At 34.7% G+C, this 27,248-nt stretch overlaps 4 protein-coding genes and 1 long non-coding RNA gene across 11 annotated transcripts; 2 read left to right on the forward strand and 3 right to left on the reverse strand.

Annotated features, from left to right (window-relative positions):
• The first annotated feature begins 1,793 nt into the window (after positions 1–1,793).
• On the forward strand, positions 1,794–6,460 carry LOC7476840 (probable protein arginine N-methyltransferase 3). Its single transcript, XM_002299157.4, has 7 exons — positions 1,794–2,230; positions 2,877–3,422; positions 3,544–3,641; positions 4,507–4,585; positions 4,675–4,926; positions 5,026–5,193; positions 5,751–6,460. The coding sequence occupies exons 1-7, from the start codon at positions 1,928–1,930 to the stop codon at positions 6,210–6,212; spliced, it is 1,908 nt and encodes a 635-aa protein (XP_002299193.2). The 5' UTR covers positions 1,794–1,927; the 3' UTR covers positions 6,213–6,460.
• Positions 6,461–8,663: 2,203 nt separating this feature from the next.
• On the reverse strand, positions 8,664–12,003 carry LOC7455809 (transcription termination factor MTERF8, chloroplastic). Of its 7 annotated transcripts, none has more exons than XM_052450290.1 (3): positions 10,593–12,003; positions 9,593–9,639; positions 8,664–9,496 (listed from the first exon to the last, which is right to left on the reverse strand). In XM_052450290.1, the coding sequence occupies exon 1, from the start codon at positions 11,843–11,845 to the stop codon at positions 10,679–10,681; it is 1,167 nt and encodes a 388-aa protein (XP_052306250.1). In that variant the 5' UTR covers positions 11,846–12,003; the 3' UTR covers positions 8,664–9,496; positions 9,593–9,639; positions 10,593–10,678. The 7 variants fall into 7 exon arrangements, with proteins under 7 accessions (XP_052306250.1, XP_024455311.1, XP_052306252.1 ...); XM_024599543.2 differs by having other exon boundaries at positions 9,593–9,670; XM_052450292.1 differs by lacking the exon at positions 9,593–9,639 and having other exon boundaries at positions 8,664–9,431.
• Positions 12,004–13,041: 1,038 nt separating this feature from the next.
• Positions 13,042–15,348, forward strand: LOC18094352 (uncharacterized). The gene is made up of 5 exons (XM_024600085.2): positions 13,042–13,247; positions 13,550–13,737; positions 14,258–14,404; positions 14,511–14,598; positions 14,723–15,348. Exons 1-5 carry the CDS (start codon positions 13,114–13,116, stop codon positions 15,021–15,023), a joined length of 858 nt encoding a protein of 285 aa, XP_024455853.1. The 5' UTR covers positions 13,042–13,113; the 3' UTR covers positions 15,024–15,348.
• A 6,850-nt stretch (positions 15,349–22,198) lies between these two features.
• On the reverse strand, positions 22,199–23,040 carry LOC112329026 (uncharacterized). The gene is made up of 2 exons (XR_002984498.2): positions 22,605–23,040; positions 22,199–22,468 (listed from the first exon to the last, which is right to left on the reverse strand). It is a non-coding gene; the product is annotated as an uncharacterized LOC112329026 (long non-coding RNA).
• A 2,283-nt stretch (positions 23,041–25,323) lies between these two features.
• On the reverse strand, positions 25,324–27,024 carry LOC7476838 (UDP-glycosyltransferase 91A1). The gene has a single exon (XM_002297697.4). The coding sequence runs from the start codon at positions 26,892–26,894 to the stop codon at positions 25,467–25,469; it is 1,428 nt and encodes a 475-aa protein (XP_002297733.1). The 5' UTR covers positions 26,895–27,024; the 3' UTR covers positions 25,324–25,466.
• Between the last annotated feature and the right edge of the window lie 224 nt (positions 27,025–27,248).

Consider the following 27,248-nt stretch of genomic DNA (forward strand, 5'->3'; position numbering starts at 1 on the left):
TTCAATATAAAATATAGATTAGGTTATAAATATTCACTTTCACCTAGGAGAACTCTCCCCTAAAAGGGCATTTATTTAGGGATCGAGAGAGTAATTAACTATGACTTCGATGATCATATTAGAGGGTAGAGGCGGTAGAAGTAAAAATTACTCTTTAATGCTACGTTGTCTATTTTTTGGTTTAATGATATGTTATTTTCAAGTCTATTTCCCTTGCACCTAAATCAAGCCTTTTTTTATTATTATTTTTAAAAAATCATCCATCGTTATCATTGAATTCATGAGAACAAAAATTCAACAAACCTCCTTTGAATTTATTGAAGAAAAATTCTTTACCAGGCGTATGAAGTAGAGATTAGAACTCGTTTTTTTTTCTAGCATGGATGTCCGGTCAGTTTGTGTATATTTTGACTAATTTCATGAGTTCTGAAATTAACAACCATATAAGTCTCTAATAACTCTGAAATTAATATTTTTAAACTATTTTAATATATTAATATATAAAAAATATTATTTTAATATATTTTTAAATAAAAAAAATCATATTTTCAAACACATCCTGATTTATTTAAAGTGGATTGGTTACTTTTTTATAGGAAAGGCTGTTAGCAGTTAAGTCCTGTCCAGACTCCAAACCAAACAATGGGACAAGCAGATGGGCCGAGCCGTGGAACCACGTTGTTTGCATGGAAGTCATGGCGCCTTCGAAGTTGGCAACAATATACATATCAGTCCTAGATATCTTAAATTTCTTAATCATGTCTTGAATTCAAGGCATATTTCATATAAATAGAAAACATAATTATATTATTGTCACAACCATTGTTAGATTATCTTGTTTTTATAGGTACCTCGGTAATTTTTACACCAGCACTCTATTCTCAGTGTAATAGTTTAGTTAAACAAAGACTTGCAAATATTATTTTTAATATATTTTAGTCTAAAGATTTGTTTTGTATAGTATAAAGGTAGTCTCAGTTTGTTTATAAGTATTGTTGTTATTGTTTTTTAAAGTATTTTTAGTTTGTAAATACATTATAATATTTTTTAAAAAATTATTTTTGATACCAATACATTAAAATAATTTTAAAATAAAAAATAATTTAAAGCAAAATATTTTTTATAAAAATCACAAAACACGATTTCAACCACAAAAACAAACAACTCCTTAAAGCATATATATATATATATATATATATATATATATATATATATATATATATATATATAGAAATGCTAATTATATATTTGCTGATGTTTCTTCTTATTATCAATGTAATTGAGTGAGTTTTTTTTAATAAATTACTATGTGAATAATTTATTTAAAACTCGATAAAAAAAGATGTAATCTCAATAGATAAGAATTTATTAAATAAGTATTGTAATTGTAAAAAAAATAATTAGATTATCAGTATTTGTAATCTAAGAAAATATCTTACTGATTTATTTTCCATCAATCTTAATATATGAGTAGCTCTCAACTTTCTTTTTGCAAATTAACTATTCAAATATCTACCAAATTTTAACAGAATTTTTTTTTAAAAATTCAATATTTTCGAACAATTCAAATAACATGAGATTTTTGTAAGAAATTACTTGGAGTTGATGCCTATAACAAGAGAAACTTGGACAAATACAAGGTGCTCTTAGAGGGACTTGATCAGAAATTTCTTTAATTCTAGAGATCTAATTGACTTTTATTGTCTTCCTAAATGAGACTTTTTGAATCTTTGAGGGACTATCTTGGAGTTTACTCTTCAAAAGTTTCTAAAGCGAAGCACATTGCTCACAAGTGAAGGGAGACTTGTGAGTGAGCTAGGGTTTATATCGCAGGGTTTAGCAATACCCCTCCGCATTCCACTAGCCACTATCCTCTCTCTCACTCTCCCCCTCCCTCACTCTCTCATTCAGCGAACAGCACAAAATCATGGCAAGTAACGACCAAACAGAACTCAACAAAGCTGAGAAATCAGTTATCGAGCAAGAATCCGATTCAGAATTCGAAGAAGAAAACGAAGACTGGGACGATTGGGGAGAAGACGACGACAATGACGGTGGAGAAAACGACAAGCCTTTCATGTGTTTGTTTCTTGATTCACAGTTCAGTTCTTGCAGTGAGTTGTTCGAGCACTGTCGTTTGGCTCACAAGTTTGATTTTGATGGGATAAGGAAGGAACTGGGCTTGGATTTCTACGGTTCGTTTAAGCTAATCAACTATGTCAGGTCTCAGGTTAGTTGGTTTTGTTTGACGGGTTTTGATTTTTGAGTTTGGTTTTGATCTGGGTTTTGTTTTGTTTGCTTTGTTGTTGAGAAAATAGGGGGAAATGACAGGGAGTGAATGTTTAAAAAGTTAGAATCTTTAGGCTGAGTTCTTGTAGTTTTTCTAGGAATTTGAGTGTTAACGTTGGTTTTGATATGGATTCTGTTTGTTGCCGAGGAATTGTATAGAATGGAAAGAAAAATTATTGTCTTTTGGTTTATTTTTTATAGTTTCCGTGTAGCCTAGTGTATAATTTATTTCAATTCGAGCTGTATAGTAATCTCTATGCCTTCTGTTGTGGTTACTGGGATAAATAACTGGAAAATGAATTCATTGTTTATAAAATAAAAGTTATCAGTGGATCATATTTTATATTTTTATGTGGTGTTACGCTTTTATCACATTGAAAAGCTTCTACAATACTAATTAAATTCTAATATCTTTGCCCGTGTTTAGCAATGATTTTAACTCAATGCCTTGTAGTTAAATACTACGAGGTTAAGTTTAACTAGTGCAGTTTTTTCAAGAATTTAAATGCAAATTCGCAAGGTAAAACAACTTATGGCTGGCTGGAAGCTAGTAAATTTATATACTGTGTGATGTTTTCATTTACCAGGTGGCAGAAAATAGATGTTGGAGTTGTGGGCTTGCCTGTCAATCCCACCAAGATATACAGAATCATGTACATGAAACAGTAAAGTTGAAAGACATTAAGCCTTTGTGGGATGATGATAAATATTTGAAACCTTTCATGCAAGATGATCCGTTACTGTACAGTTTCAATGAAGATGAAGAAGGTGAAGATAATCATATGACGCTGGATGACCAAGAGGAGCTAATGAGGGATTTGAGGAATATTGATGAGATGTGCATTGAAGATACCGACACGCTAGAAAAATCTGCTCATGGCTATGGAGTAAATGGAGCAAAAGAGGTTGCTTCTACTTCCAGCAGCCATGAGAACGTGGGAAATTCTTCAAAGATGGAAATGGTTAACGGAGATTCTGAAGAACGTGTTGGTTCGTCAGATGGAAAGCCATCGGATAAGCATTCAAAAGTTTCTCTTATGAATCTTGTTGATAAGGATATCAAGAAAGCCAATGCAAATTATTTTGGGGCTTACAGTTCATTTGGTATACATAGAGAGATGATAAGCGATAAGGTATTGAGCCTTTAATTGTGTTATTTCATGCCGGGGGTTGGTTGGCTTGAAATGTGCAAGTTGATTGGGGGTTCTGAGTATCACTATTTTGCATGAAGACACTTATATTCTTGTTATGCAGGTTAGGATGGATGCTTATAGTCAAGCTATCTTGAAAAACCCTTCTCTCATGACTGGTGCAGTTGTGATGGATGTAGGTTGTGGAACTGGCATATTAAGGTGAGGTGGCAGTGGCAATGTGGTTCTTGTTTCTATGCTCTTATTCATCTTATTTTGTTTGCACCTTTCGTTTATTTTAGAGACATTTGTTAAAGCTAGTCTTGACCATCGATAAAATCTTGAAACTCAATGCTTCACTTCTTATATTGCATGAGTTTTTGGGATAGATGTATATGCTGTTATGCACGTGCATATTGCAAATTTCTTTTATACTTTTCTTTTTTCTGATATTGCTAAAATTCCTTAATTCCACCTTGCTCTGATTTCTAACATGTCTCAATGTTATCTCTACCTATTTCCTGAGATGATTTATTACATTATGCTTCAGAGAAGTCCTTTGGCAACATCACAGACTTCTCCTAGCACCTCCTTAAACAAAATTAACAAAATGAAAGGGCTTAATACATTAAAATGCTGCTTTGGCTTAATACTGCATGCTTTGGTCTTTAATGTTTGCTGGCTAGCTTTTCCAGTGAAGTGGCTTTGGCCTTTGAGATGTTAGTGAACTTAGCTAGTGGTACCAGAATTGTTGGATTGAATCCAATCTCCCGTAGGGATTGGGAGTTTAAAGCATGAAACCCCTGCACTTTATAGGATTTTTTCGGCCATGGATTGGTCTATCCAGCACTTGCAAAACCACCCCATTTCTGATTTCACCAGCACCCTGAAAAGAGTAGAAGAAGCTACCCTTGTTTGGCTTGCCAGAAAATATCTGACCATGTGGGTGGCTACTATGCAATGTTTGTGTATGCTTGCTTATACATGAATGATTGGAACAGAACACCCTTGTATTCAATGATTTTTTTAAACATTTCAGAGTACATCAGGATCTTACTTGAAATTCTTTTCTTTTCTTTTTTTACAGTCTCTTTGCTGCCAAAACAGGGGCTTCAAGAGTAATTGCAATTGAAGCCAGTGAGAAGATGGCTTCTGTGGCAACTCAGGTATGTTTTTCCGTTGTTTAATTTAGTTCATTCCTTCATTACCTCTAGTAGTTCTTTGCTTCTCATTTCTTTGGTATGCATAATTATAGATTGCAAAAGAAAATGGCCTTTGGCGGTGCACTGAAGGCAATAACCAGTATACTGGAGTGATGGAGGTAGTTCAAGGTATGGTTGAAGAGATTGATAAATCCATACAAATTAAACCGCACAGTGTCGATGTATTGTTGAGTGAGTGGATGGGGTACTGCCTACTTTATGAGACAATGCTGAGCTCAGTGCTGTTTGCCAGAGATAAATGGTTGAAGCCTGGGGGTGCCATCCTCCCTGACACAGCGAGTATTGTGAGTTCTTAAATCTTTTTTTCCCTCAACTGCTCGTCAGATGTTGATTAGGGGTTTATAGTCCGAACTCATTTTCATCTCCTTTACTGACTTCTTCAGTATGCTGCTGGATTTGGAAAAGGTGGCACTAGTCTTCCATTCTGGGAAGAGGTGTATGGTTTCAATATGTCTTGTGTTGGCAAGGAACTTGTTCAGGATGCTGCTAAATTTCCTATTGTTGATGTTGTGGATGAGAAGGATTTGGTGACTGATGCTGTGCTTCTCCAGGTTAGTTATATACTTAATATTTCTACAGTTGCTTATCTTGATCTGTGACTTAGTGTATGTGATTCTCAATATTGCATTGCCAGGGATGAAGCCATCTTTGCAAACAGCTTTAAGATTTTTTATACCTGTGAATTTTTAGGTTAGAAAATACAGATCTCCTGCTTGTCCTTATCGGAAGGTCATGATGATGAGGACTCAATAATCAGCAATTGTAGCTAATGGATGATAGCCAAATGATTCATTCTAAAAATTCTTGAATCTGGTGTTGGTTTTGTTGAACTTTTCTGAACCTTTGTTTTGTATTCAAGTCACAAAACATCCCAAAAAGTTGTCTTTTTCCTCAGTTTCTTAAATTAATGGCACTTTATACATGGTTGAACATATTTTGAATCTTCAGAACTTTATGAATTTGGAAAGATGCCTGCACTCCAATTTTTCAAGTTGTCTGATCCTTTCCAAGGATAGTTCTGTAATTACTTTGGAGCTTGTCGCCCATATTTATGTTGCATACTGTGTTTTGGTACAATGATTGCATAATGACTTGTCTTCTTCTTCAGACTTTTGACTTGGCAACCATGAAGCCCGATGAAGTGGATTTCACTGCAAGCATTGAGTTGGAACCAAAGTCGATCTGTCTGGCAAACAACTCCACTGAATTGACATCTAAAACAACCTGGTGTTATGGTGTTGTGTTGTGGTTTGATACTGGTTTTACCCCAAGGTTCTGCAAAGAAACTCCATCTGTTTTGTCTACATCACCATATACTCCAAAAACACATTGGTCCCAAACAATTTTCACCTTCCTTGAGCCAATAGCAATGGCACCAGGAAAACCCTATGTTGACAAATCCGCAGCTGTTGGCACAGATGCATGTCCTGCCTCAAGAATTCATCTACGCATCAGCATTGCCCGTGCTGTCGAACACCACCGCAGCATTGACATTTCAATTGAAACTTCTGGAGTTGACCTTGATGGACGGAAACGCTGTTGGCCAGTGCAGATATTCAATCTATCTTAAGAGCAACTTCAGTGGATCAAATTTTATATAACACTATCTAGCAAATCATTAGCTAGCATGTCATGGCCAATGTGGATCAGTTTTGTTTCATCTGATCTGTTGTCCTGCGAAGAAATTTTGTGATGCCTATCTCAAGTGCCATTATGTCAATTGGCTCTAGTTTTTTGTCAAGTATCCTTTGCAGAATATTAGCTGTTAAATTTATTTTGTTGTTTCATCCAATGTATGAAATGCTTTTTGCCATTCAACTATGCCCCCCACCGGTCTCTAACACAGCTACATAGCTATCAAACCTGGCTTGACTGAGGCTTGATTCCAATCGTGTTGACAATTGACTTGTGATCTCAAGCAACCTGGCAAGGTTTGAACTTACCTGGCTAGACCAGATTCAGGCATGATCTAGTTTTATTTTAATTTTTTTTTTATGTAAAATGATATATTTTAATTTTTTTTCTTAGAATGATTTCATTTTAGTTTTTTTTTAAGAAAAATAAAACCGAAACAATGTTGTTTTGAGATTGGTCCATGGAATGCATTCTTATGCAAACAAAACCCTAATTCTAAGCAGAAATCTCAAAGAGTAAAGTGAATGTTGTTACAAATGCTAGTGATTCATTCACCTGAACCTGCACTTTTACAATATCCCCGTCTATTATCTTTGATAGTAGGTGCATTGGTAGAAGTCAAAATTCATCAGCCATTCTTGTTTTCTTATGCCATGTTATCATTTTTGCTAATAGCAATATTTTTATGACTCACAGCTTGAGAATGGTCAGTTGCTCACAATTCCTCCCTATCTAGTGAAAATACAAAGACATCATCTCCATCATTTGGAACAGTATGGGGCTGACCTGATACTTGGATGCAAGCTTGGGTTCGTTTGGGTTGGTGAACATGTCAAGGCCATGGACAGTACTACTATAGAGGATCAACTAAACAATACCGAACAACAACTCATCAAATACAAGACAACTTCCAAAGACATGCTGCAAGAGCCGAGGCAGAGCAGATGTCGGATAGCAAATGCTATCCATGTCTTGTCATCTTTAGGGTTTAGTCTAACTTTAGAAGTGATAATGGAGACTATCGACCTGAGCAGCGCACTAAATCTTGGAATAGATGAGATGCTAAGGTCAAAGTTACATGTTTTGGATGCAGAGAGAGAAGCTGAATGGCGCAATTCGATGACAAAATGATGTTTAACAATGAAACAAAAGAATTAAAGCAAGAAAGAAAGAAGAAAAAAGTTAAAAATTAAAAAAAAAGAAAAAAAAATGAGGATTATGAAATATGCAATTTTGTAATTTTTATTTAATTTATCAAAACTATCTCACAAAATAAAATAAAATATATAAATAATATAACCTTAAAACATCTTATTATCAGGCTCAGCTCATTAATTTAAATTATTTAACATAAATAATTCAAATCAATAAAATAAATAATAAAATAAACTCAAATGAGTTTAGTCTCTCAATCAAAAAAAATAACAGGCTTTATATCGTTTCTAATTATATACTACAAAATAAAAGGGATGACGCTAGCTATCATTGGAAACCCAAGTTTCCCTAGAGTTATCTTTTTCATGGACTTCGAGAATTAGGATGGATTGTGCTGTAGAGAAAGATGATTTGTACAGTTAACAAAATCGTTGCTCAGAACCAGAACATTTCATCCTTGTCAATCTTGATCTTTCATGTTTGTTTCATTGATACATTATATTTGAAATACCTCACATCAATTATATCATTTTTTTAGCATGCTAGTAGCCTGCCATAATCAGAAACTGAAGGTTCCGGATAAAAATATATCACAGCTAGATGATGCTACAAATATTATGTTGGTGATTTAGGAGTTTTTTTTTTGAAGCAGGACTAGATAAAAAAAAAAAAAAATCTGGTCACTCCAAACTAGCCTAGTAACTTAAAAATAATATAATTTTGATTCGATTATTGGATTATATTTAAAATTTCTCAAGCCTATTTTAACAAAGAATCACTTTTTCAATCCATTCATAGTTCATATTTCTTTAAATTAGGCCCTGTAGATGTTGTTCGATTCAATTTTATTATTTTTTCTTGATTTTTTTAGATTTTGTTTTGTTATTTTTGGATTTTAAGCTATCTTTCCTCAATATTGTAAGATTCTGATTTTTCCTACTGTGTTTTTATATATATATATATATATAGACCTGTAAACCTCTTAGAAATATAAACTTATCACATTATTATTTCAGAAATAAAATAAGATTTTAGAATTCCAGCCTATATTTTTTTTCCAGTTCTGTTTTTCTATACTTGCTTCTATCTTTGTTATGCTTCAACCTGCATCAAATAACCTAATCTAGAAAATGCAGGGGAGAGTATAAAATGTCTGTTGGTAGAGTGTACTGATTCACCTTTCAGTCTTGTAATTCCAGCCTGGAAGAATTTGATACGGTTACACAGCTAGTTAGGAAATTGAACTTGTCTTGATTTGCAACGAATCTTTATATATATATATATATACAATTTTCTTTTAATAGTAGATATTACAAAAAATAGAAAACACTAACGAAAGGGTTTGGTTCAAAGACTGTTGATGGATCTGCATGGCAAAGGCGTTGGCATGTGTTCAAGCAAAACAGCATGGAAGGATTGGCAGAAGAGATGCAGTTTCAAGCAGAGGAAACACTGGCTATGCTAAGGACAAAAATGAGTTGCTGCAAACAAAAAGGTGTGCAAGGAGACATGCTAAGGAGGACTGGCAGCACATAAAGGCCCGTCTGTTAAATAGAGGTGGCATGTGTTCAAACTCGAGGAACTGTTGAGAGTTAACTTTCTTGCATCAGTGGATGGTTCTAGTGATAGTACTAAATTGAGAGCTTCACATAAACAGTGTGTAGAACTAAATTGCCTTTTGCTAGCTGAAAATTCTATCATGAGATCTTCTGCGAATTCCAACTCCCAAGTAGTCCAAGCCGAACAGAATGAATGATGTCCCTAACAAGATCTTCCTCAACAGCAGCTGTTGCGCCATGGTTGCTGCATTTCTTTCAGTTACGGGATAGTTAGGCTGAGTTCCATTCTTAAATTCCTTTCTTTACATAAGTAGAAGTTTGCAATGAGCTCAAAATTATGCTGTAGGTAGAAGGCACTGAATTCTAGGCAAAGAGTTTCTGTCCTCAGCATCTCTGGAATTCCTCAAGCCAAAAAACAAACTACGTAGCTTCTCAACCGCCTTAAGATATGGATAGAAGTGCAGAAATGGGAAGTGGCGTAAGAGTCATAGAGAATCCAATGAAACTGCAACACCCACCACATCCTTCCAATTCAATGAAACAGAGCATGGGAGACAACATAATTTAACCTACGAGAAACTTAAATAACAATGAACTTAACTGAACCAGTTCGAGAGAAACAACTACTGAAGTTAGCAGTGCCAAAATCTACAACGCCATATTTGAACAATTTAACCATCTGTTCGATAAAATAGATTGCAAGGTAAAAGAGTGAGAATGCACACACAAACATGCACAAACAAACCCTAGCCGTCTAGGTGGCTAGGATTATTACCTCGGGACTAAACAATTCACTAAATTACTGAAAGATCTACCAGTACAAAAACTTGAATATCTGGGCACCAAGAACTCAAAAGTTTAGGTAGAAAACGAAGCATAACAATAAAATAATTTTACCCGTGCTACCCGTGCTAATTATTTCTATAAAGAGAACCGATTTTATGAGGCTATTAATTTGTCATCATATATGGACACCAAATGAACTACAGTGGTGGTTCCTCTTCAGCATTAATCTTCGACATTCAACTACGATTCATATGGCAGGAACTTGGTTAATGATGCTTGACTCCTAGTCTCATTTGCTAATTGCGCACCATACACACACAACAAGAGGAATACCAGAAAACATTTTGCGGAAAGAATGCAGATTGAGACTTTTAAATCGGTGTTGATTTCAATCATCAAGGAGCCAAATATTTGCCATCTGATCAAGGCTATCAAAAGAGTGATGGGCAGAGGTGCATCTAACCAGAGTGTCTAAACTCTGATGTATTTTATCACACTCCTGCCAAATTGTTGCAATGAATGATGACTTTTTTATTCAAAATTAAATTCATAACTGCCTTACTCCAAAAAAAAAAAAAAATACCAAAGTATTTGCTTAACAACACAGGGAAAAATGACAAAAGCTAGGATTCTACTTGAAGTCACTATATCCTCCCAACAGAGGAAACTTGGCCAAGGTTTTCCTAGAATCATGGAATAGTTTGGCTACACTAATAAAACACATAGCCAGGATTGGCACATATAAAATGTAATCATTGGTTGCACAATTTGAAAATATAGCCACGGTAAAACTGGAATAAGCGAAGAACAAATACCTCTTAATTCAGGAGCAAAGGAAAATCAATTTAGACAACCGGTACATATTATTACAATGCATTGCAGAAGTAAACTTAGTCTGCCATCAAGATTCCATCTTTTTTGCCTTGCTGATACCACCATATATTTCCAATAAACCTGTCACCTTGTCTGCATATTTAGTAACATACTTTTCAAGGAAATCTCTATCACTAATGCGGGTTACTGCCCGCACAATCTTCTCATCTTCTTTAACCAGCTTCTTTGACACCAAAACCTTCAAAACATTATGCCTGGGACGAAGCCTTCTATCAACCGAATATGACAAATACTCGGGACATGTAATTATAGCTTGTGGTTCTAACTTTAAAGTATTCACAAAGAAATCCAACGATTTTCTGATTTTCTCCTCTGAGCATGCTAATAGATAAGGGTATCGTTTAAAAGCCACAATAATCTCCTCTTCACTCCATCCAAGGCTCTTCATAACCTCAATTTTCTTCCTCCAATTCGACTTACTTATGGATAACATTACCTTAGCAGCATGTAGAAACACAGGAGTCTTGGGTTCAACACCCAAATTCTTCAAAGCATTCACTGCATAAACCATCCTATCATGCTTAACCAGTATCACTCTTGCATGCAAACTTAGTAGTTTTGCAACCCTATCAACATGCATTCCCTCTTTTATCAACAACTCAATATTTGGCTGCACAGCACCCTTGAAACTAAAAGACATTAAAAAAGGCGCACGCTTTAAGGCAACTACAATTCTGTCAGGACTGCCCAGAAATAACTTGAGAAGCTCAAAACATGGTTTAAGATGAGAATCTACAGCCGCTGACAAAATATTCGGATCGGAGGCGATAAGCTGAGGCAGAAGCTTACCCGTGAAACCATTTTTAACGAAGAAGTCGAATTTGGGCTTCAAAGTGTCGTCTACTCCGCTATGGAGGATTTTGGGTCGCTTTTCAATTAATTGGGCGATGTGGGAATCGTCAAATCCGTGAGATTTCAAGAAGAGGAGCACAGATTGTGGTTTTTGGAGCTTATTTTGTTGGAGGTGGAGCTTGTGGGAAACTGAAAGGGCAGATTTTGAGGAAAGCCCACATGAATTCATGAGGAAATGAACATCAAATGATGATGAAGATGAAGCATTGGTGTTGGTGGTGGTCCTGGTGGGTGGAAGTAGAGCATCAGCAGATGATGTTTGGAGACATCGTTTTTGTATAAGAGAAAGCAGCAGCTGCAGGTTTTTCTTTCTAGCGGCCATTACTTTTTCCAAAGAACAAAAAATGTCTCTTAAAGAAAATGACAGACAAAGAAAGAAGGAAAACTGACTGGAGACTGAGGTGATTATCGCAGGTTTTAGGGTTCAGGGAAGAAAGGAGCAAAGCAGTTCGGCCCGATTCATGACCTAGCTTTAAACCTGAATTATAGATTAAACGGCTAAATAAATTTAAAATCACATCGTTTTATTTTTTAAAATAATAAAAACAATTTTGTTTTTAATTTTTTTAAAAGTTAAATTAAATTTTCACCGGATAACCATGTTTAATTAGAAAAACTCTCACTTATTTTTTTTTTAAATCCAATCCATACTAGATCTCTATTCAATTGGATAGACTAACCCTAGATTAAAAAAAGAAGATACAGCTCACAATATACTTCAAAATTTTCATATAAATATCAATTTTACACTCAAATTATTTTATACATTAATTTTATTCTTAACTATTTTGATTTTTTTAATTAAAAACTTATGTTAAATCGCTCAATTAAAACATTAAATTCCTTACGAATAGCGATGTCTATTGTATATATAAAAAAGCATGACATGGATAGATTGAAAGATTAAGAATAAATGGAAAATTTTAATTAAGAACTTATAAAAGTTCGAAAATAAAATTAATAAAAAATTATTGAATGACAAAATTGAAGTCGAATTTAAACCTTTTGGTGCTAGAAAACATAAATGACAATGCTCCTTCATGATGTCCGAGGAAAAAAAATGGATTGGTTCAAAGGATATTATTTGAAAAAAAAAGGAAAAAAAAATTAACATAAATTTAATCTAAATTAATTCAAAATAATATCATTTTAAATATTTTAAAAAAATTTAAATATATTATTTTAAATTTTTTTATATAAAAAGTCATGATGATTTAGATTTTATTAGATCAATTTCCAACTAGTTTTTAATTAATTCGAGTTAATATTAATCAAATTGGATTTAATAACACTGTTTTCGGCTCATCTTGTGAATTGGGTCTTGAGTAACAATTCGAGATACTAAATCTTGAACCCAGATTTCTATGTGGGCTGGGGCTTTACAATATGCTATTAAGAATTACCGAGTTAGAGGTCCTGTCTGCCTAACCGTTACTAACAGCCAAAGATTCTTCCCGCCAAGACCCTCTCTATAAAGATTAACCAACCTTGACCATCCATCATTCTGAGATATCTGCTTTCTTTCTCTCTTCCTTGCTCTTTCAAGAAAATTTGTACTAGTTTCTTTATTTCATCTTCTGTGCTTCAAGCATGGATGGAAATAACAATGTAAGAGGTTATTCTGATCGAGATCCCACCCTTCTCATGGAAAGAGGATCACTATTCTTCTCTCAAGGCTGCTATGCTGATGCTGCTAATTGCTTCAGGCATGCTCGTGATGCCAGGTAAAGTTTCTTTTCTCTGTTCTTATTCTTTAGGTTTCTTCATGCCTTTTTGAGTTATTTTATGTATTTAGTATATCTGCTTTCTTAGTTGTAGTATTTGTTTTCTTGTTGTTTGTTTGCTGAGAAAGTGGGTGCTGCGTGTGAGATTCTGAGTCTTTTGGGTTCTTGTCCTTTAAGTTTTCAACTCACCAAAATTTCTTGTATTGGTTAAATTAACTAAGCTATTAACGGGGCAAAATTCTATGTGAATAGTCTGCTATGTGCGAGCTCTTCTATTTATTGTTTAACCTTTCTTTATTCAGCATTCGAATTCATGGTCGATCTTCTTTAAAATGCGCCATTAGCCGCTATAGCCATGGCCTTTCCTTGTTGTGTCAAGTTCCAGTTCCAGTTCCAGAAAATGATCCAATGGCTCTTCTACCAAAGGAAGTCGATTACTATAAAAGTTCAGTACTTCCATTTCCTAGTTCTGCTTTCGGGACATATAGAGGTCAGTTCTTGCCCTTATAAATATCATCTAATTCTTACTTTATCATGATCAATGTATTAAAAAGCACACACATGTGTGCGCTTGCTTGCTTGCTTTAGTATAATCCGTTTTCTGGCTCTTAAATTGATCCAAGTTCATGATCTCTTATTATAGACTCTGGACATCAAGTTTTAGTACTGCTCTCTCTGGTTATAGCACCCACCAATCTTTTTAAGTTTCTATCAGATTTTCATTAGAGAGGTAGATGCAGCAAAAGCCCTCTGTGTATAAAATTAATGAATTCTGAAGTATTAGTTGAATGTAATTTGACAAAAAAGGATGAAGAGTCCTTGCATGTTCCAAAACTATCATAGAATTTTGTTAGAAAGTGCATGATGTCTCATCAGCTTATATTTTGTGGCTCTTGAAGTTAAGTTAGGTAGATTTTTCCATTAAAAGAATCAGCTTAACTCATCTGGTTATGTGAAATTTGTCTGGAACAACTAACTCCTTAGGTTTATGTTCTTGTTCATGTTAAAAGGGGCAATGGAGGAGAATTACGTAAGAATTCTAGAGGTTGCAAAGGGAGAACTAAATCTTGCATGGTCGCTTATGGAATATCGAATAGACAACTACTTACTGAAAGGAAACGTACTGTCTGCCCTGGGGGAGGTTGCACTCAGAAGAGGTTTGCGTTTGCTTCGTAATATCTTCTTTTCACGAGAAAACTTTTATCTGCAATATGCTAAAGGAATATATTAATTAAATCACACTTCCTGCTCTACATTTTGAAGGGGAGTCAAACCCTCAGCGTTACTATTTCGAAGCATCGTCCATTTTCGATACTTGGCTTGGAGAAAACAATAAGCGAGTAGCGGATATGTATCCATTGCCGGTTAATTTGGTGTAGAATCTCATTGACAATTACCTTCTGTGTTACTGTTTTCATCTATATCAAATGTCACACCTGCGTTCTAATTGATCACATCCTTGCATCAGAATCTAGATATGTGAAACTAATAATCTGCCTGGAGGGTAGTGACGAGAGTAAAGCGCTTGCACATGGTTGTAAGGCTTATTTAATATATGATGCTCTACACAAGAAGCTATTATCTGAAATAGATTCGGTGACACGGACAGCAAATCAGAGAAGAGGATTAAGTTCTGTAACACGAACGGATCCCTTTATTCAGCTAAAGAACGATGAAGCCACACACCTCCGTAATAACTTACAAATACTGGGTCACAAGGCAAGTTCTTATGAGACACATTCTCTATTTGTACTCTTTACAAGACAAGTAAGCTGAATCTTTTGTCTTTCTATTTTTGAAGCTTCAACGTTTGGGTTTAGGCCCATCCCTCTCACTACCCCAGGAAAGAACTCGGGTCACTCCAGCTGGTCACAGATGCGCAAAAGAAAAAGTCGAAATTAACACAAATCTTGAACTCTGAGAAACATTTTGATAACTAAAAACTGATCTGCCAATTGATTCTCTGAAACTTTCTTTGTTTGGTTAGATGTGGATACGGTTTCGTGGAATCCCACCGTGAGCAATGTCAGATTTTTCACATTTTTAGCCGTGGGAATTCAACTGCCACCCAGAACTTTTAATAAATCTGTCCCTGCATAAATCCATTGGTTTATGGAATTTATAATGTGCTGCTTCTTGCTCGGTGGATAATTTTCTCTTTGCTAATTGGAAAAGGGAAAAAACAAAACTATGAAAATAGATTGTGATTGCAGATAAAAAAAAAAAAAATTCAGGAAAATTGTCATCTGAAATGATCAGTGAAACATCTCTGCTAATTAAGACTTCATCTCAAAGCAATCACGAAATGTAGGCTTTCTCTTGGCCTGTCGACCTTTGTTGCTGGGTAGGCTGGCTTGCTCAGCTTCTGTTGGAGACTTATCTAGACAAGCGTGGGTCATGTTGATGGCCTCTAGTCGCTTCATTTTTTAGGTACATGGCTTCATTTATTTAGGGATGATAATTTCACGTTAACCTAGTGGAAACCGACCCAAACCACCCCAAATGAATAGGAATTTCATAGCCCTGATGGAAAATAAATAAATAACCTCAAAGTTTTAAAAAAATAAACGAATATAAAGCTACTTATTAACTAAATAGTTTTAAATTATAGCTTTTATGTTCAAGTTTCGGGTATAGGTCAAGTTCGAGTTATAGATATATAATGGGTACCCCAAACCTGATTGAGTCAAGTTCGGGAATAAAAAACTCATACCTGGTTAGATTTGAGTCAAATTTGGATAGTTATTTCAGATTCAAGTTTAAATATGAATAGTATAAAACCTCATTCATTGCCTTACCTACATTTATTGTAATCCTTTACTACATCACTTTATGATTAGTTTAATGGTGCATAAAATAAATAAATAAAATCCTTAGTCATTCGAGTCATGCCTAAATGGTTAGAAGCCTAAATGTCCAAACACCTTTTAGGGATGATAGTTTAATCAAATATTTTTGGACTTTGATTGAGTATCCCTACCCCGCACACATATTAATGTGTTTTTGAGTTTCAAAAAGTCAAAGCAAAGATTGCGCACCAATCATTGATGCACACTATACGTTACCCCAAACCACTAACTAGTGTTCTTAACGCACACCAAATTCTCTGTGCAGAGTAAGAACACCAATCTCTTAACTAATGGCACAACAAAGCACCATAACCAATAGCAAGTACCAATATTTTCATCAATATAGTGTATTAGCCAACAACTAACCTGCAACTCCACACACCATGAGGTACATGTAACTCCACTCATTGTAAGATAAGTTCATATTCAAGTTCAAGCCATTGAAATTCATTTAAGAGATTCACACCAGTTTAACAATCACATATTCCCTACATTTTTCATTCTCCTTTTCTTTTTTGTATATTACTCCTATATTTACTGATTTAAGTATTGAAGTGTTCTCTTTTCCGATAAGGAACTTGTTTTTGTAGGAAAACTCATGAAAATCACCTTGTCAATCCACTAGACAAGTAGCAAGTCTAGTCACTAAAGGCATTGACCAAGTTCATCATTCCATCAGCTTGTCAACTTGGTCAAGCCTAGTCACTCCACAACTCAAGATTGCAACCCTTGAAAAGCTCAATCTAACCTGAAGTTTTCATGACATCATCAATTCATAACAACTTCTTATCCCTAGAAATGGCAATGACTAGATTAACTAATGTAGCAAGCTTCTAGAAACGGAAGGTTCTCAATATGTAGGTGATGATTTGACATTACTATATAAGAATTTGATCAAGACAAACTATGTGAATAGCCTGACAAATGTTTTTTTTATTGATTATTTGAATAGGTTTGGACTCAAGAGAAGGTTTGATCATACCAGACCAGGTTAACATCTTAAAACTACAATAACTGGATATCCAACCATTGGATCATGTTCAAATTTTCCCAGATGATTTCAGAAGCACCTTCGATAGTGAAATTATGTTGCTTATCATATTGTCATATCTTTTAGAGTCAAATTCTAGGCGTAAATGCTCATGTTTAGGTCAATTTTGTTATTTTTACTTGGATTTTTTTTTTTGGATTCTATGTTTTAATTTGGATTTTTGTTTAATTTTCTTTGTGCTTTTGAATTTCTAATTGTTTCTAAGTAGATGCAGGGTTCTCTAGTCTATTTAAAGATCTTGTAAACCTATTGAGAAGACAACCACCATATTTTCTAGAGAATAAAACTGTGAATTCATGGTTCATATATGCAATTCTCTTTGCTCATTAAATCTTTTGTGTTTTTCAGTAGTTTTGTATTGTTGTTATCCTATTTAACTTCTGTCTGCATTATTAATATTATTTGATGAAAACTTTTTTAAAAAATTATTGGTAGAAGATTCTGAGGGACAATTCTTTAGACTATATAAAGTGCTAGAGATAGGATTATGATGTTTTAATCAATCGAGTAACTAACCTTCCATATCCCTCATTCTTAACATTCAACACAAGTCCTATGATCACTATTTTATGTTTAATCTAGAAATTAAGATTCTGAGAATTATTTCAATTCAAATAATTAAATTATTGGGTGAGTTCTTAATAATAATTTTATATTACTATGCTCTCCTCTTTTTATTACTCTTTAACTAGTTTCTTTATTTCATTTTCTTTACTTCAAGAATGGATGATAATAGCAATAAAGGGGGTTATTCTGATCAAGCTCTCACCCATTTCATGGCGCAAGGATCGCTCTTCTCCAGTTATGGCTACTATGTTGAAGCTGCTAGTTGTTCGAGCAAGCTCGCGAAGCCTGGTTAAGTTTGCTTGCTTCGTGTTTCTTGTCGCTTTTTAGGCTTCATTATGGCTTTCTTGGATCAATTCTTTTTCAGTATACTTTTAGGAACATTAATTTCCTGAATATATTGAATTTAATCCAAGATTTCAATCTTGGGACATAACTCTATAAGAATAATCTTTCTTTATTCAGAATTCAACTAGCCAATGCATTTCTTTTTAAAATAAGCTCCTGTGCTCTATAAATGTGCTCTTATCATCCCTGTCGAATTACCAGTTCCGGAGGATGATCCCATGACTCTTCTACCGAAGGAAGTTGATTTTCTTTTCAAAAATATATTCCAAACCAAGGGGTTGAAAACGAGTTCTGAAAATAGATACAAAAGCAGACGAGGCACATGGCCATGCTACAAGATGGAAACTACTAAATCATGCGAGGTGATCAATTTTTGATGTGAAATTGGTGATACAGACAAGAAATAACAAGAGTCTCTGGATGTGAAGAAATCTGATCAAAGCAAAGCCTTGAAACAAACCTCTGCAATCCTTCTTCTATATATCGAAATTGCACTCCTTTCTCTCAACGTTGAAGCTAGCTAGAGCTGCATGCTTTATAATCTAGCTGAGCATCGACTGCTGGAAATGGAGCATGGCTGTGATAATTCAACGTTATATAAAAATCATCATCGCATCCAAATGTTTGTTCTGTGCCAGTTGATTCTGCTTAGTCGTGCCGCTACTGATAGATATGGTTAAGCTAGACGGATGTAGCTAGTAGCAATATAACAACGAATCCAAGATTTTTTTTTTTAAAAAAAACTTCATATTGATAAAAAAATAATAATAATAATTCTAATTGATCTAATTATTAAAGAATTAATTCAATCTAATAAGGTGAAATTTTAATGTATAATTTATATAATTCTCAAGTAAACAGTAAATTTACATTTCTTGATAACGCCGCTGGCCAGCTATTAAGGATTATCAAGCTACTGTTCCTGCCTGCCTAACCGTTACTAACAGCCAAAGATTCTTCCCGCCCAGAACCCTCTCTATAACGACTAACCTTCCTTGCCCATCCATCATACTGAGATATTCTGTGCTTCAAGCATGGATGGAAATAACAATGTAAGAGGTTATTCTGATCGAGATCTCACCCGTCGCGTGGAGCTAGGATCACTATTCTTCACTCAAGGCAACTATGCTGATGCTGCTAGTTGCTTCAGGGATGCTCGTGATGCCAGGTAAGTTTTCTTTTCTTAATTTGTGCTTCTCGTTACTCTTTAGGTTTCTTTATGCCTTCCTTTATATTTAGCCCTTCTTTATTCAGCATTCAAATTCATGGTGAATCTTCTTTAGAATGCGCCATTACCAGCTATAGCCATGGCCTTTCCTTGCTGTGTCAAGTTCCAGTTCCGGTAAATGATCCAATGGCTTTTGTACCAAAGGAAGTCGATTACTATGAAGGTTCAGTGCTTCCATTTCCTAGTAAAGCTTTCGGGACATATATAGGTTAGTACTTGCCCTTGTAAACATCATTTAATTCTTACCTTCTCATGATCAATGTATTAAAACACACACGCATAAGTGCGCTTGCTTGCTTTAGTAATCCGTTTTTCTGGTTCTTAAAATATTGATCCAAGTTCATGATCCTTATATTATAGACTCTAGACATCAAGTTTTAGTACTGCTCTCTCTGGTTAAAGCAATTTTTTAAGTTTCTATCAGATTTTCATTAGAGAGGCGGATGCAGAAAAAGCCCTCTGTGTATAAAATTAATGAATTCTGAAGTATTAATTTAATGTAATTTGACAGAAAAGGATGAAGAGTCCTTGCATGTTCCAAAACTATCATAGAATTTTGTTAGAAAGTGCATGATGTCTCATCAGTTTACATTTTGTGGCTATTGAAGTTCAGTTAGGTAGATTTTTCCATTAAAAGAATCAGCATATATAACTCATCTGGTTATGTCAAATTTGTCTGGAAAAACTAACTCCTTAGGTTTATGTTCTTGTTCATGATCATAGGGGTGATGGAGGAGAATTACGTAAGAATTCTAGAGGTTGCAAAGGGAGAACTAAATCTTGCATGGTCGCTTATGGAATATCGAATAGACAACTACTTACTGAAAGGAAACGTACTGTCTGCCCTGGGGGAGGTTGCACTCAGAAGAGGTTTCCTTTTGCTTTCGCATTATCTTCTTTTCTGATTTAATCAATATGCTAAAGGAATATATTGATTAAATCACACTTCCTGCTCTACATTTTGAAGGGGAGTCAAATCCTCAGCGTTACTATTTCGAAGCATCGTCCATTTTCGATACTTGGCTTGGAGAATACAGTAAGCGAGGAGCGGATATGTATCCATTGCCGGTTTGGTGTATAATCTCATTGACAATTACCTTGTGTGTTACCGTTTCCATCTATCTCAAATGTCCCGCCTGCGTTCTAATTGATCACATCCTTGCATCAGAATCTAGATATGTGAAACTATTGATCTGCCTGGAAGGTAGTGACGAGAGTAAAGCCCTTGCACATGGTTATAAGGCTTATTTAATATATGATGCTCTACACAAGAAGCTATTATCTGAAATAGATTCGGAGACACGGACAGCAAATCAGAGAAGAGGATCAAGTTCTGTACTGACACAGACGGATCCCTCTATGCCGCAAAAGAAAGATGTAGCCAACCAGCTGCATGATATCATAACGGAGCTGGCAATCAAGGCAAGTTCTTATGAGAGACACATTCTCTATTTGTATTGGTTACGTGACAAGTCAGCTGAATCCCTTGTCTTTTCATTTTTGAAGATTCAACAGAAAGGCTCATTCCTCTCACTAGTCCGGGAAATAACTTCGGGCTCTCCTGCTGGTCGCAGATGCGCAAGAGGAACAGTCGAAATTAACACAAATCTTGAACTCTGAGGAACATATTGATGACTAAAAACTGACCCTCTAATTGATTGTCTGAAACTTGCTTTGTGTGGTTAGATGTGGGTATGGTTTCATAGAATCCCACTGTGAGCAATGGCAGTTCAGCCATGGGATTTCAACTGGTTATGACAAAATCGATAAAATGCAGACGAGGTACATGGCCATGCTACAAGATGCAAGGCGGAAACAAAATCATGCGAGGTGATCAATTTTGGATGTGAAATTGGTGATACAAACAAGAAAGGACAAGAGTCCCTGGATGTGAGGATTTTGATCGAAGCAAAGCCTTGGCACAAACCTCTGGAATCCTTCCTCTATCGAAATTGCACTCCTTTCTCTCAACGTTGAAGCTAGAGCTGCTTTATAATCTAGTTGAGCATCGAGTAGGCTAGAAATGGAAGCATGGCCATGATAATCAATGTTATAAGAAATCATCATCGCGTCCAAAACGTTATAAAAATAAAAAATTATCATCGCCATCCTCTTATTTGGTTTTTATTTCGCTTTGCAACTAGTTTTTCAAAAACTACAACTTGATGTAAAGTAGATTTTAAAATTTAATGAAATGAATATAATGCGATTAGAATGTAATCATGCTATAATTTAAAAAAAATTAATTGCAAAGTGAAATAAAGATAGTCATAGTAATTTATAACAAAGTATCCATGACCTTTGCATGGTGGCTTGAGACCTTAGTTCTTGTGACATTAGATATGCAAGAGTCATTGAAATCTACAAATATACGCATTTTCTCTCACGTAGAAAAAATTTGAGGATCAGAGCATGCATAAATTTAGAAACATAAATTGGAATGAACATACAAAGAACCTATTATAGAGGAAATCAGACCACAACATGCTGTGCATTGCAGAAGTAAAACTTGCATCTTGGCCATCAAGTTTCTATCTTTTTTGCTTTACTAGCGCCTGATAAGAGCTGGGCACGTGAAGCACTTGCTGCTACTGCATGGGGAGCATCTGCATACTATTATTATTATTATTATTATTTCATTGTTTTATGTTCTGTTTATTTCATTGTTGTTTGAGTCAGTATTTGAATTAGTCAGTATTTGAATTGGTCAGAGGATAAGGGATTAGCCAGAGTATCCCTAGTCTTCAGCTTCCCACGTTTGTAGTTCCTATTATTAAGTTTATCGTTGTAGGGAATAGCCTATTTAGGCCACTGTTCCGAAGACAGAAGGCATGCAATCAATAAACAAGCACCTTTCTCTTTTATTTCTTTCCTTCTCTAAATTCTTCTTATCAGACGCCCCATATATATCTGCAATAAACCTGGTACTTTCGCTGCGTATTTATTCACATAATTCACCAAGAATTTCTTCTTGCTGATTGTTAGCAACCACCCAATTCTCCTGGCCTCCTCAATCAGCTTCTTGGAAGCCAAAACATCATACTTAGGACAAAGCCTTTTAGCAGTTGAATACATAAGAAACTTGGGATTGATAATTATGGTCTTCTAAAGCATGCCAATCCAAGTGGAAATTGCTTAAAAGCTCCCACAATCTCCTCTCCACCAATTTAAACCAACAAGTCTAGCATTTATAAAGACAAGAGCTTTGGGTGAACGCCCGGATCCTTAACACCAATGACCGAGTAAAATTCATGCAATAATAACCATGAAAAACGCTTGATAGCTGCGAAAATTCTCAATAAAGGAGAGAATCTTACCATCATTTTTCAAAAATACAGGATTTTGATACGATAAGGTAGAGGCAGAAGCTAACCCACAAATCCATTCGCGCTCGTGATGAGGACCAAACAAAATTGGGTTGAAATCCATGTGGGCTTCCCTTACAATCTGCTCTATCAATTTGTTTGCCTTAAAATCTAATCTGGATCTTCTGTGAAACTGAAAGAGTAGATTGTAAGGGAAGTCCACTTGGATTTCATGAGCTGATGAGGAGCCATCAGCAGATGATGGTGATGAAAATGTAGAAGCAGCCAGCAGCCGACGACGACGACGACGACGAAGGTTTATCGCAAACAAATAAGTGGAGGAAACTAGAAATAAGCTTCTGAGGTAGCCGTCTTACGAAGGGATCCTCAATTGGGCCAGACTTAAAAATAAGAGGGCTGAGCTTAAGATTCCTTTTCAAAAAATACGTTGAAATGATAGAAATGTGTTTGTTTGAAATATTGATAATTACTCGAGAAGTATTAAAAATTTCCTTCCAAACTAAAGATATATTTTATATTTGTTTTTTATTTATAATTTTGGTTTTTTCCTTCAAGAAATATGATAAGTATCTGAAATTAAAAGAGGGAGCAAGAGTACATTCTTGAACATTTAGATACCGTTTCTGGATATAAACAATTAAAATAAAATAAAAAACTTGTTTCTTTTATGTTTTGAAATGATATAAATTTATGCCAAATTATTTTAGAGATATATTTATTTTTATATTATTTTTTTTTATAACCAAATACATTTTTATCTTCTTTTTTTTGTCTTATAATGCTATTTAAACATAATCTAACAATTTATTTGGAATATCAATATTTGACTTGTACCAGCCCGATCCAATTTATCATATATTATTCGTTTTGGACCTTATCATCCTCATGATTTTGTTTCTGGTGATGCAAGCCCACATCTGAACCTGACGTTCCAAAACGCGTATGACAAGTTAACAACTAACACTACTAATAAAGCTCTGGCTCTAGACACTCGCTTCCAATGTGGGATATCACACGAATAGAATTGATTTCAATTCTATATATTTTTTTGTTATATCTCACATAATTGAATTCACAACTTCAAAAATTGAAAGAGATAGCCACTATAATATTCTTATCTCTAGAATGCCTCCAACAGTCATGGTGAATATTAAATTGATGACCGTATCATAGGTTAAGCCAAATATTTTTTTTTATCTAAAAAAAATAGTGTTTAAATAATGCTAGTGTTTTTAAAAAAGTCAAAAAAATTTCAAGATTTGAGCCATTAACTCGACTAAATTTAATTAATTTAGTAATTAAATTATATGATTAAAAAATAAATAATAAAAAATTTTGAACTAAACAAAAACAAATAACATGGTGAATCCATTTATAATATCCACCCGAAGGCACTTCAAAAGTTGGAATAAAATGTTTATTTTTTTTTTATTTATAAACTGAATTTTCGGATTTTTTTTCTGTTAGTGTTATGATAAATAGTTTTTTTCATCATTGATTTCTATAAAAATATATTTTCTGTTTGATTTCACTAATTAAGATTTATTAAATACGATAAAAGAAGAAGGCATATAGAAATTTTAAAACTACTCGAAAGTTCAAGAATTAATTAATTAGAAAGGGTTCTAGATAATTAATATACTAATTAACTAAATAATTAGGCACTCCTCATGCATCGCGCTTTGACAAATCATGAGACAACGGGTCACTCTCAATTCAAAAAGTTGGATAAAAGTAGTTTTCAATACATATAATTAATAAAGAAAGTTCAAATTGGTATAAAAATATCATTAATGAAGCTTTACAATTAACACCAATTGATTAATTACTTGATTATGCTGGGGCTTTGCTCATGAGACGTCGTCTTTTTTTATTTTCTTTTTTAATTTTGCATGAAATGATATTATTATGTTTTTATTATTATCAATATGGGTGTTCGGACCAACTTGTGCATACCTTGACTAATCTCACGGGCTCTGAAGTTAACAACCATGTAAGTTTCCAGTGACTCTGAGATTTATAAAGCTCGAGCTGGTGATCTCTAGGGAATAAATTTAGGATCTGACCAGTTGAGTTATACCCTTCAAAATTAAAATGATATTATTCTTATTTTAAAAAGATTAACGTATAAAATAGAAATCAAATTTAATTATCTTCCTATTAATGAACGATGAATTAATATTATCACCATTACGATGACGAACATTCGTCTCTTAATTCAATTTTGACACGATTTCCTTTTTTCTGGCCATCAAGAAAAAAATCACAAGAAGGCATGGTTCAATATACCTTAACACCAAAGTCTACCTTGAAGCCAATACCACAACCCAATGGTTGATTTTGATTAGTGGCTATAAAAACTTTTAAGAATAAAGATAAAAAAAATAGTAGATATGTATTAGATTTGGGTCATTTAATTTTCATTTTCTTAATCGAATATCATTATTAATTTTAAATTTAATAACTTAAAGTATATAATAATAAATAATTAAATTTTTTGATTTGAATAATTTAAATTTAACAAATATGATATAACATGATGAAAGAAATATATTAGGAAATAACACGTACAAAATGTATTATGGGATCGAAAATAAATGTTATTAAACATGATCTGATTTCTAGTTTATGTTTAATTTTAAATTAAATCAAATAAGAGTAGGTGTTGTCTAACTATTTATTTTAATTTTTTTTTTTAAAAAGAAAACAATTTTAACTCAATCAATTCATAAAGTTTCAAATTTCCGCAGTCTAGAAGTAGTTTTCAACACGTGTAATAAAGAAAGGTTCAAATTATTATAAAAAAAAACATTGATGAAGCTTTACCGTTGACCGTTAATCCCAAATGATTAATTACTTGATCACGCTGGAGCTCTCTCTGGTCACGAGACATCGTCTATGGCTCATGATGTAACGTAAGAAGTTGACCACGTATTGGTCTTGTATATCCTTGTTTCCAAACAAGCCTTTCATCTCCTTAGCCTTCTCTCTGTAAATCTTTCCCTCTTCCTTCACCATTACCAATCTCAACGACTCAGCTACTGAGTCTCTCGTGAACGATCCATCAGACTCATCTCGTGGTATTGGATAGCCTATTTTCTTCTCTTCGAAAACCCTCGAGTTCAACCCTTGTTCGGCCAAGAATGACAAGAGTATAAGAGCTCTCTCATGTTGAAGTGCTTCCACCACAGAACTCCAACCAGAGTGAGTCAAGAACCCACCAACCGAGTCATGAGCCAAGATCTTGAGCTGAGGAACCCAGCTAGTGAACACCAAACCTCGCCCTCTGGTTCGATCCTCAAACCCTTCTGGTAGCTTAATCACTTCATTGTCAGTTAAGCCTCGACGAGTCCTCAGCACCCAAAAGAATGGCAGCCCAGACAACTCTAGCCCTAGAGCTATCTCGGTAAGCTCAACTTGACTTGGTTTTGCTTCACTTCCAAAAGCTACATAAACTACCGATCCTTTTTCTTGCTTGTCTAGCCAATCTTTCATTGACTTCCACATGCCACTACCTTCATCTCGGACGGCATCATCCTCGGTAGGGGCAAGTAGACCGACTGGTATAACTGGTTTCCCTATAAGCTCTTGAAATAAGTGCAACCATTCAGGTTCAAACTCCATGCAGCTCCTTATAGCCACCATCTGGCAGCATCTGAGCACCTCTTGCAGGCGGTAAATATCTGAAACGTCGGATGCATCACCTGTTACGGATTCAAAGATCCTCAAGATCTCGAATAGTTTGAACCTAACCGTGGTAGGAAATGGAATCGACTTTGGAGGGACAGTAAAATGTTCAGGTTCTGTGCGATCCTCGATCAAAGATGCTGGTTTGAGAAAACACACTGCGGCTCCCAAAAATATACTAAAGAAAGCATTTGGAATGCCTAGACCAGTGGCTATCTCTGGAAGCCAGTAAGGTGCAAAATCATAAAGAAGATAATCAATATCATGAGAAGTTGCAAGAAACCTGGTCATGGGCTCTTTAAGACCATCAAAGGCTACTTTAAGGTATTGGACCTTGTTGTATGGGACATCGGTGGTGGCTTCATCGCCTTCAAGGAGATGGGCTGCATGAGGCAGTGGGAGTTTAACGAAATTTATCAGAGGGGATAAATATGGAGGGAGTTTTGGGAGGCGGTCAATGTTTCGAGGAGTGGAGATGAATGTGATTTTGTGTCCTTTTTGAGCTATGAGTTTGGCTAGCTCCAAGTATGGGATCATGTGACCAAAGGCTAGCCATGGAAACATGGCAATATGAAGCTTAGAGTCGTCCGCCATTGATGTGAAATTCAGAGATTTGGAGTTGTTAATCTGCCGTAAAGGATTTGGATACTAATTTATTGGTTTTGATGGCTTCTTAGCTATTGTGTCTTCACCATTATTTATTTTTTTAATTCATTCGAGGGTTGATATAGTTGTTAAATGATATACTTTTCTTGTCAACGAAGGACCTTAAGCATGATTTAAGAATAAATTATTGTTGGTTTAATTAGCATTGTAAATAGAGAAAAATCATAAAAACCAATTGACGAACTATAAAAAGAAATTAATTGAAAGAATTCTGTCGCTAAAAACATCTCCATCCATTCCAAAAAGCTTTGTGATTGTTTAAAAATACTATTAAAATAATTT

The sequence above is a fragment of the Populus trichocarpa genome, chromosome 1, assembly GCF_000002775.5.
Source record: "Populus trichocarpa isolate Nisqually-1 chromosome 1, P.trichocarpa_v4.1, whole genome shotgun sequence".
NCBI lineage: Eukaryota > Viridiplantae > Streptophyta > Magnoliopsida > Malpighiales > Salicaceae > Populus > Populus trichocarpa.